The sequence below is a fragment of the Hyalella azteca genome, unplaced genomic scaffold, assembly GCF_000764305.2.
Source record: "Hyalella azteca isolate HAZT.00-mixed unplaced genomic scaffold, Hazt_2.0.2 contig11497, whole genome shotgun sequence".
Classification (NCBI taxonomy): Eukaryota; Metazoa; Arthropoda; class Malacostraca; order Amphipoda; family Hyalellidae; genus Hyalella; species Hyalella azteca.
In genome coordinates this window covers 17,581-28,329 of record NW_025941492.1, presented here as the reverse complement: position 1 = coordinate 28,329, position 10,749 = coordinate 17,581, and the positions used below count along the sequence as shown (strand labels likewise).

General features: G+C 41.9%; 1 protein-coding gene across 1 annotated transcript; it reads right to left on the bottom strand.

The window, feature by feature from the left end:
* Nucleotides 1-2,509: 2,509 nt before the first annotated feature.
* LOC125178638 lies at nucleotides 2,510-9,583 on the bottom strand. Its single transcript, XM_047882874.1, has 5 exons — nucleotides 9,458-9,583; nucleotides 9,180-9,220; nucleotides 5,019-6,424; nucleotides 4,244-4,393; nucleotides 2,510-2,583 (listed from the first exon to the last, which is right to left on the bottom strand). Exons 1-5 carry the CDS (start codon nucleotides 9,581-9,583, stop codon nucleotides 2,510-2,512), a joined length of 1,797 nt encoding a protein of 598 aa, XP_047738830.1.
* Nucleotides 9,584-10,749: the final 1,166 nt, after the last annotated feature.

Sequence of the window (10,749 nt, the reverse complement as noted above, 5' to 3'; positions counted from 1 at the left end):
CCAGATACTTGAAAATCTTATAGATTTTGTGTGTAAAATTTATAAATTTCTCGAATTGAAAATCCAATTTTATGTGGGGCAGGTACCGATAGTACAGGTTTTATATTAAAATTAAATATTTATATTATATTTGAAAATTCTTATCCAGCATCGGATGTGACACGAGAGCCGCTTTGGATGTTGAAATAAAGTTGAACTATGTTCGTTCCAACGATGTTGGTTCATCAAAATCAACTTCCAACGAACGTTGTTCCAAAGTTATTTGTCTGGAAAGATTGGTTTGAGTAAAATCCAGATTTCCTAACTCCATCCTTCAAGTTTCGAATACGAAAAATTAATACGAAAACAGTAACGAGAATTGTACAGTAATTCATGGGGTATTATTCACCTCAATCCAGGAAGTATTAATCCCTTGATCCAGGGGGTTTTAATCCCATTAATCCGTTAGGTATTTCCCTTAATTAATTCATGAGGTATTAATCCCCTCAATCCATAAGGTATTAATCCCTTAATCCAGGAGGTAATAATCTCATTAATCCATGCGGTATTTCCATTATTAATCCATGAGGTAATAATCCCCTGAATCCATGAGGTAATAATCCCTTTAATCCATCAGATATATTCGACGTCAAATAATATACCGAGTTAAATATATCGCACATCAGATACACCTTAAATTTGTCCTGCCAATAACAGATTTAATTAATACTATGGGGTAACCATTTAATTTTTATATATCAAGAAAAGCTGCTACTGCTTTTCCAGCGCATAATCTCTTACAATAAAAGTCTTCATAAGTGACATGAAGCATGTAATTCAGATTTAATGTTCAGGGCCTATACTTTCAAAACTCGCTAAGTGAACGTAAGTACTTACGCTCTATTTACTTGTCTATGATTGGTGGATTTTGTTCTAAAGGTCCTCAATAATTGGCTGATGAACTTACGATCTCTTAACTTTTCTTGAAAGTGTAGGCCCTGATTCAGATAAAATAGATCCTGCGCCCCAAATACTGGGTAACCTCAGTAACTCATGTGATGCTATATAGGACGAATACTATGTTATGAATATGCAATACTATTGATAATAGAGTACAAACTAGCGTTATAAAGGGTGAAGTTCTAGTGAATAGTGATGTATCACAGAAAGGGTCACGCCGGGACTGCTAAGTGACGTTGCAATTCAACTCTAAAACTGTACATATGGATGCCTAGATCGGCCACTCTCACCTCTAGAACTGTACATATGGATGCCTAGGGATCCATGGATCTAGAACTGTACACATGGATGCCTAGATCGACCACTCTCACCTCTAGAACTGTACATATGGATGCCTAGATCGGCCACTCTCACCTCTAGAACTGTACATATGGATGCCTAGATCGGCCACTCTCAGAACTGTACACATGGATGCCTAGATCGACCACTCTCACCTCTAGAACTGTACATATGGATGCCTAGATCGGCCACTCTCACCTCTAGAACTGTACATATGGATGCCTAGATCGGCCACTCTCACCTCTAGAACTGTACATATGGAACTCTAGACCGGCCACTCTCATCTGTAGAACTGTACACATGGATGCCTAGACAGGCCACTCTCAGAAATAGAACTGTACATATGGAATCACCTCTAGAACTGTGCGCATGGGTGCCTAGTTCGGCCACTCTCATCTCTAGAACTTTACTAATGGAACTCTAGACCAGCCACTCTCATCTAGAAAACCGAACACATTGAATAATTATAGATCAGTCTCTTTCACTCATGAAATATCAATTAGCACTTATAAATTTTTCATTCTCCAGTTGTAACTGTAAGTCTACATAAAGGGGTTCAGTTATGGGTGAGTTGACACGGAGTTAAGTTAAGGGTAAGTTGCCGTGGGGTTCAGTTATAGGTGAGTTGACAAAGAGTTCAGTTAGGGGTGAGTTGACAAGGGGTTTAGTTAGGGGTGAGTCGAAAAGGGGTTAAGTTAGGAGTGAGTTGACGAGGGGTTAAGTTAGGAGTGAGTTGACAAGGGGTTCAGTTAGGGGTGAGTTGACAAGGGGTTCAGTTAGGGGTGAATTGACAAGGGGGTTCAGTTAAGGGTGAGTCAACAAGGGGTTAAGTTAGGAGTGAGTTGACGAGGGGTTACGTTAGGGGTGAGCTGATAAGGGGTTCAGTTAGGGGTGAATTGACAAGGGGTTCAGTTAGTGGTGAGTTGACAAGGGCTTCAGTTAGGGGTGAGTTGACATGGGCTTCAGTTAAGGGTGAGTTAACAAGGGGTTCAGTTAGGGGTGAGGTGACAAGGAGTTCAGTTAGGGGTGAGTTGACGAGGGGTTGAGTTGTGGGTGAATTGATCAGGGGTTCAGCTAGGGGTGAGTTGACAAGGAGTTCAGTTAGGGGTGAGTTGACAAGTGGTTCAGTTAGGGGTGAGTTGACAAGGGGTTCAGTTAGTGGTGAGTTGACAAGGGGTTGAGTTGGGGTGAATTGACCAGGGGTTCAGCTAGGGGTGAGTTGACAAGGGGTTCAGNCCAGAGCCACGTCCGACAACACGGCGCTCACGTACCCGCTGTACCAGCCCGCTGATGTACCATCTGTGCCTGCGGTACGCAAGGGTACTCTGTGACGTATAATGTAATAGAAGTACTAAATAAAGTAGTAGTTTATTGGTTTACTGTAGCGCTTCTGCCATTGAGCTGCTCGGTAAAAATCGATGCATTGAAGGTTAGCACATGAATATGCATGGAGAATTATTTCATACATAAATAGTAAGAACTATATTAATCTAAGCATGGTAGCGAATTTTTGAAAATGTCTACTAGTAACATAGATGAAGGCTGGCAACTATAAAGCTATTTTAAAAGTCATTCACTAACGTTGTAGGATTGCATGGGATGATCAAACGAGATGATATTTAATTAAGCGAGTTTTGATCCTTCGGTCACAGGGTATATTTAAGCGAGTTTTGATCCTTCGGTCACAGGGTATTTTTAAGCGAGTTTTGATCCTACGGTCCCAGGGTATATTTAAGCGGTTTTGATCCTACGTACGGTCCCACGGTATATTTAAGCGAGTTGTGATCCTTCGGTCCCAGGTTATATTTAAGCGAGTTTTGATCCTACGGTTACAGGGTATATTTAAGCGTATTTCTGTCTCTTATACACATCTAGATGTGTATAAGAGACAGACAATATGGTTATATTATATGCATATAGGTACATTATTACGCATTTCAGAACTACAGAAACATGTATGTCGTTATATGCCGTTAAATTATACCGTGAAATTTTGTTGAATGTAAAATACCGATTAGAATACAGACAAAATACTCAGATGTAATTAATAGATAAAATTCATTAGAATGGCATATGAAGCAATGTAATCTATAGATAAAATGCATTGGCAGAGCATATGAAGAAATGAAGTACGTATTCAGGTATCGGTTAAAGTAATTTCCTTCGGATATTGGTATCAGTAAATGATAGCAGTAAATTTTGACTACGATTGCATCATAAATAAGAACTATTTTAAGGAAGATAATCGTTCTTACGTTTCGAGAAATAAATAACAAATGAACTTTTTCAGCTAAAGCCACGTACCCAAAAAAGTAAATTACTGCTATGGCCTCAAGACAATTATATTTTTTGATTGAATATTTTTACTGAGAATGTACGTGAAGAATGAGAATGTACGTGAAGAATGAGAATGTACGTGAACTAGGAGAATGTACGTGAAGAAGTAACAGGTATATGTATAAAGAAGAAGTATTAGATTCTTAAGGTATGAAAATCTACGTGAAGAAGGAACAGGTGTGTAAAGAAGAAGTATTAGATACGTGAATTAGGAGAATGTACGTGAAGAAGGAACAGTTATGTAAAGAAGATGTGGCAGACACGTGAAGAAGGTACAGTTATGTAAAGAAAAAGTGGCAGACACATGAAGAATAAATAGGCATAAGATAGGCAAAGAATACATAGGTATTAGACACGCAAAAAATAGATAGGCATATAAAGAAGAAGTTTTAGAAACACAAAGAATAGATAGGTATATAAAGAAGAAGTTTTAGAAACACAAAGAATAGATAGGCATATAAAGAAGAAGTATTAGACACACAAATAATAGATAGTTATATAAAGAAGTATTATACACGCAAAGAATAGATAGTTATATAAAGAAGAAGTATTATACACGCAAAGAATAGATAGGTAGTTTTAGAATAGATAGGTAGTTTTAGACACTTGAAGAATACGTAGCACGTACCCGGCACGTATAGCAGACTGCGTGTGTCCAGCACTCTGTCCCGCATGGTCACGTCGCACTCCAGCAGAAGTTCCTCATGTACCAGAGCCACGTCCGACAACACGGCGCTCACGTACCCGCTGTACCAGCCCGCTGATGTACCATCTGTGCCTGCGGTACGCAAGGGTACTCTGTGACGTATAATGTAATAGAAGTACTAAATAAAGTAGTAGTTTATTGGTTTACTGTAGCGCTTCTGCCATTGAGCTGCTCGGTAAAAATCGATGCATTGAAGGTTAGCACATGAATATGCATGGAGAATTATTTCATACATAAATAGTAAGAACTATATTAATCTAAGCATGGTAGCGAATTTTTGAAAATGTCTACTAGTAACATAGATGAAGGCTGGCAACTATAAAGCTATTTTAAAAGTCATTCACTAACGTTGTAGGATTGCATGGGATGATCAAACGAGATGATATTTAATTAAGCGAGTTTTGATCCTTCGGTCACAGGGTATATTTAAGCGAGTTTTGATCCTTCGGTCACAGGGTATTTTTAAGCGAGTTTTGATCCTACGGTCCCAGGGTATATTTAAGCGGTTTTGATCCTACGTACGGTCCCACGGTATATTTAAGCGAGTTGTGATCCTTCGGTCCCAGGTTATATTTAAGCGAGTTTTGATCCTACGGTTACAGGGTATATTTAAGCGTATTTTGATCTTACGGTCCCAGGGTTTATTTAAGCGTGTTTTGATCTTACGGTTAAGATAGAAATGAAAGACGTAACGCACCTTCGTCGGCGTCAACATCGTCGAAACGGAAGTCTAAGACCCAGTCTCGCGACGTCTCGCTAACATCAGTCTTGGTCATGGATCTTTGTTGCGGTCTTTGGTCAAACGACAGCAGAGATTTTGGCGAACCTAAAGAATTTTGCCGTTCCGACGAAACTTCCAATTTCGACGAATCCCAAAGATTGCTTGACGTTTGTCGGGAAAACCGCGATAATCTCAAAGGGAAAATTCTCCCTGGGTTGCCCCGAGATTTCTGTTCATCAATTTCGGTGATGTTTATTAAAGCAGGAAAAATAGTTACAGTGTAATTAAATCGACTGTGATCCATCATTTCCAGCGCATCCAATGATAACAATTTTCGCATTTTCTCGGGGTTCCATTCTGAATGCTGCATAATTCCTGAGGGTGAATATCTTCTCTTTTCATGAATATCAAAACTTGAAAATTGTCCAACTTTCAGAGCCTGCCACGCTACATATTCTCCAGTTTCCGTATAGTTCCATTGAGTATTTTCGTTCGTTTTGGCGCCGTTTGGAAACGCGTTTTTCGCGTCAAGCGCTCCCCTTGGACTGGAAAACTCCCCTACCCCGAAAAGCTCAGAATTTTTATTTTTTTCCGCTGCCGGATTGTTCCGCGATCGACCGACTTTGGAGTTTCTGAGCGCTGTTCTCTTGGCTCGTTGGACGTGTTCTCTATAGCTGAGACTTCGGGGCTTGCGTTCTGCTAAAGTCCCATGAATTTTCTTCAATTTCCTCGGAGAAGACCTCAAGTGATGGATCCTGGATACACGTGGGACTTGAGAGTCCTTTCTTGAATGTCGTTCTTTTGAAGCAACAAATTCACTCGATTCTGCGACATGATTACGAGAAAAGGTTTCCGAGCTTCTCCTTAAATGTCTTCTCCTCGCTATTTTGTTGTTATTGTTGTCAATTTTATCAATTTTTATGTTACTTTCCTCATTTTGGTCGTGGCGGTCAGGCTGTTCGGTCTTCATGTTCATGTCATCAAGATCGAAACCTTGGTTATTTACATCATCATCGTTTCGAAATTTGTCGCCATTTTTGTCGTATGAAAATACTTCCGTCTCCAACCTTTTATCATCTGTCATAGACCGAAGCCTTCCTTTTTCAAATGGTTTCACCTCGGGTCTTCCGTTATCTTCAGGAGAAACTATTTTCAGTTTACTTTCATCTCTAAAACCCTTTATTTTGAAACTCATTTTGGCTGAAAGTACGCGGCCAGTTTCGTCTCTCAAAGCCTCGGGCTTAATTATTCTTTGGTTCTTCTTCTTATTGATGCCTTGTCCCCAAGCTTCCCACACGACCGAGTCCTCGCCTGGACCCACGTGGGGATTGGGGGGAGGAAAGTGATGCTCCACGTGCATCACGGAGTTGGGGATGCGGACCCTGAAAGAGGGTCCGGGGAAATTTTAAAAAAAGGGGAAATTTTTGGGTGAGTATAGATAAAAAAATATAACTCAGTACTCACTGCAGTGAGTGACAGAGAGCGCATTTTCTCGTCGACGAAAACATGAAGTCACGGACGGACAGACGGACGGACGGACGGACAGACGGACATGGCGAACACAATGGTGCATTTTTTCCATAAATGAGAAAATGCGCTAAAAAGTCATTGATTTTCACAGAGCTGAGAACCCCAGATCTATGATATTAAATAAATAGCCAGTATCTGAACAATGATGCCATTTCTGCAGTAAAATCGGAATATTTTGCCGGTCATTTACAACAATATGTTGATTTCATGTCAAATATTGAATATGATGTGTGCGCATTTCACAATATAGTTTTAAGATAGAATTTTATTAAGAGCCTCTATTAACAGACATCATAAATAGCAGACTTCTATCACTTTTGGACTGGAGAATTCAGAAGCAATTGTATCAATTTACTGAACAAATTCATGACGAAATTATCAGAATTAATATCGAACGGCAGAGGTGTTCAACTTAATTTCTGAACTTATTTGTCTCGCCAAAAAAGTTTTCTATACTAACTTTTGTGTCTGTGATCGAGTTTCAGGAATGCAATTAAAAACTTCCCACGTCTTCAAAGTGTAGAAGTTAAAAAAAAATTGTGAAAAAATTCTGCTTGAGTCACTTTGTCATCTAGGCATCATTGTTAAAAAAAGGTGAAGTATTTCAATATGACAGCTGGAAAACGGACTAAAAAGGTTGACAGCTTGTGACAGTTTATACTTCGTTGCAAGATGTGATGACGAAATGTATTTAAATTCCTTTTATTAAAGGCTTCTAACCGATTCCCGTCATGTTATAACCTGTTCCCGACATGTTATAACATGTCTCCGACATGTTATAACCTGTCCCCGACATGTTTTTACCTGCTTCCGACATGTTCTAACCTGTCCCCGGCATGTTCTAACCTGTTCCCGACATGTTCTTACCTATTCCCGACATGTTCTTTGAACAAGGGCTGAACAAGATTGGACAAGGGCTGTACAAGATTGCTGTTCCCGACATGTTCTAACCTGTTCCCGACATGTTCTTACCTATTCCCAGCATGTTCTAACCTGTTCCCAACATGTTCTTACCTATTCCCGACATGTTCTAACCTCTTCCCGACATGTTCTAACCTGTTCCCGACATGTTCTAACCTACCCCGACATGTTCTAACCTGTTCCCGACATGTTCTAACCTGTTCCCGACATGTTTTAACCTGTTCCCGACATGTTCTAACTTGTTCCCGACTTGTTCTAACCTGTTCCCGACATGTTCTTACCTATTCCCGACATGTTCTAACTTGTTCCCGACATGTTCTAGCTTGTTCCCGACATGTTCTTACCTGTTCCCGACATGTTCTAACCTGTTCCCGACATGTTCTTACCTCTTCCAGACACATTCTAACATGTCCCCAACATGTTCTAACCTGTTCCCGACATGTTCTAACCTAGTTGCGACATGTTCTAACCTGTTCCCGACATGTTCTAACCTGTTACCGACATGTTCTACCCTGTCCCCGACATGTTCTAACCTGTTCCTGTGTTTTAACTTGTTCCCGACATGTTCTAACCTTTTCCCGACATGTTCTAACCTGTTTCCGTGTTCCAACCTGTTCCCGACATGTTCTATCCTTTTCCCGACATGTTCTAACCTGTTCCCGACATGTTCTAACCTGTCCCTGACATGTTCTAACCTGTCCCGGACATGTTTTAACCTGTCCCCGACATGTTCTAACCTCCTGACATGGTCTAACCTCCTGACTTGTTCCAACCTGTCCCCGACATGTTCTAACCTGCCCCAACATGTTCTAACCTGTTCCCGACATGTTCTAACCTGTCCCCGACATGTTCTAACCTGTTCCCGACATGTTCCAACCTGTCCCCGACACGTTCTAACCTGTCCCCGACATGTTCTAACCTGTTTCGGACATGTTCTAACCTGTCCCTGACATGTTCTAACCTGTCCCCGATACGTTCTAACCTGTTCCCGACATGTTCTACCCTGTTCCCGACATGTTCTAACATTTTCCCGACATGTTCTAACCTGTTCTTGACATGTTCTACCATGTTCCCGACATGTTCTAACCTGTCCCCGACACGTTCTAACCTGTCCCCGACATGTTCTAACCTGTCTCCGACATGTTCTAACCTGTCCCCGACATGTTCTAACCTGTCTCCGACATGTTCTAACCTGTTCCCGACATGTTCTAACCTGTCCCCGACATGTTCTAACCTGTCCCCGACATGATCTAACCTGTCTCCGACATGTTCTAACCTGTTCCCGACATGATCTAACCTGTTCCCGACATGTTTTAACCTGCCCCGACATGTTCTAACCTGTCCTCGACATGTTCTAACCTGTCCTCGACATGTTCTAACCTGTCCCCGACATGTTCTAACCTGTCTCCGACATGTTCTAACCTGTTCCCGACATGTTATAACCTGCTCCCAACATGTTCTAACCTGTCGACATGTTCTAACCTGACCCCGACATGTTATAACCTGCTCCCAACATGTTCTAACCTGTCGACACGTTCTACCCTGTTCCCGACATGTTCTAACCTGCTCCCAACATGTTCTAACCTCCTGACATGGTCTAACCTGTTCCCGACATGTTCTAACCTGTCCCCGACATGTTCTAACCTGTCCCCGACATGGTCTAACCTGTCCCCGACATGTTCTAACCTGTTGGCGCCAGGCAGGCGGGCGTAGAGCGCCACGTCGTTCTAACCTGTTCCCGACATGTTCTAACCTGACCCAACGTGTTCTAACCTGTTCCCGACACATGTTCTAACCTGTTCCCGTGTTTTAACCTACCCCGACATGTTCTAACCTGTTCCCGTGTTTTAACCTACCCACACATGTTCTTACCTGTCCCCGACATGTTCTAACCTGTTCCCGACATGTTCTAACCTGTTCCCTACATGTTCTAACCTGGCCCCGACATGTTCTAACCTCCTGACATGGTCTAACCTGTTGGCGCCAGGCAGGCGGGCGTAGAGCGCCACGACGGGGCGGGGGTAGACCCCGTGGGCGGCGCAGGTCACGTTCACCTGGTGGGGGGCGACCTGCTGGTAGCTCAGCCGCATGTCCGACGGCGGCGCTGAGGGGGGGGGGACGGGAGACCTCAATGTTTACTGTTTTTGTCACTCGCGACAGACGAATTATGAGCAAATAATGCTATTCGTATGGAATTGAGATACGGCGGCGCTGAGGGGGGGGACGGGAGACCTCAATGTTTACTGTTTTTGTCACGCGCGACGGACGAATTATGAACAGACAATGCTATTCGTACGTAATTGAGATACGGCGGCGCTGAGGGAGGGCGGGAGATCTCAATGTTTACTGTTTTGTTACGCGCGACGGACGAATTATGAACAGACAATGCTATTCGTACGTAATTGAGAGACGGCGGCGCTGAAAGGGAGGGGCGGGAGACCTCAATGTTTACTGTTCTTGTCACGCGTGACGGACGAATTATGAACAGACAATGCTATTCGTATGGAATTGAGATGCTGTGGCCGTTTAATTATCATGCCTCAACGGCTGAGTTGTGAACAGCAATGTTATTCGTACGGAACCGAAAGGCAATTTTACGAGGTAGTTAATGCATCGTTAACCAATTGTGAACAAACAATGCTATTCGTATGGAATTGAGATTCTGTGGCCATTTAACTATCGTGCCTCGATATCTCAGTTATGAACGAGCAATGTTATTCGTACGGAACCAAAGAGCATTGCTTACAAGATAGTTAACGCAACGTTGAGCGAATTATGAACAAACAATGCTATTCGTACGGCACACAGAAGCTTTTCCCTTTTTACAGCCATGCTTTATTATCTAAATTATAAATAGTCAATGCTATTCGTACGNTAATTATAATACTATAATATATACAATAAAAATATAATATATAAGTAACAATGATGCTATAATCTAGAATAATGATAATATATAATATTTTTAATATGATAATGGCAATACTATACTATATAGTAATTATATATACTATATGTCTAGTAGGTGCTAAGTATGGTACTGGAAATAATGGTAAGGGGTGAGGGGTTACTGAATGGACACAATAATATAGTGTAGTCTATGTGCTACTGTGCTAGGTCATAGTAGGTGCTGACGGTACAGCTGTAGTGCTGCACTCACCGTACACTAACAGCTGTACCGTGCACCGCTTCTCGTCATAGTAGGTGCTCACGGTACAGGTGTAGTGCTGCACTCACCGTACACTAACAGCTGCAC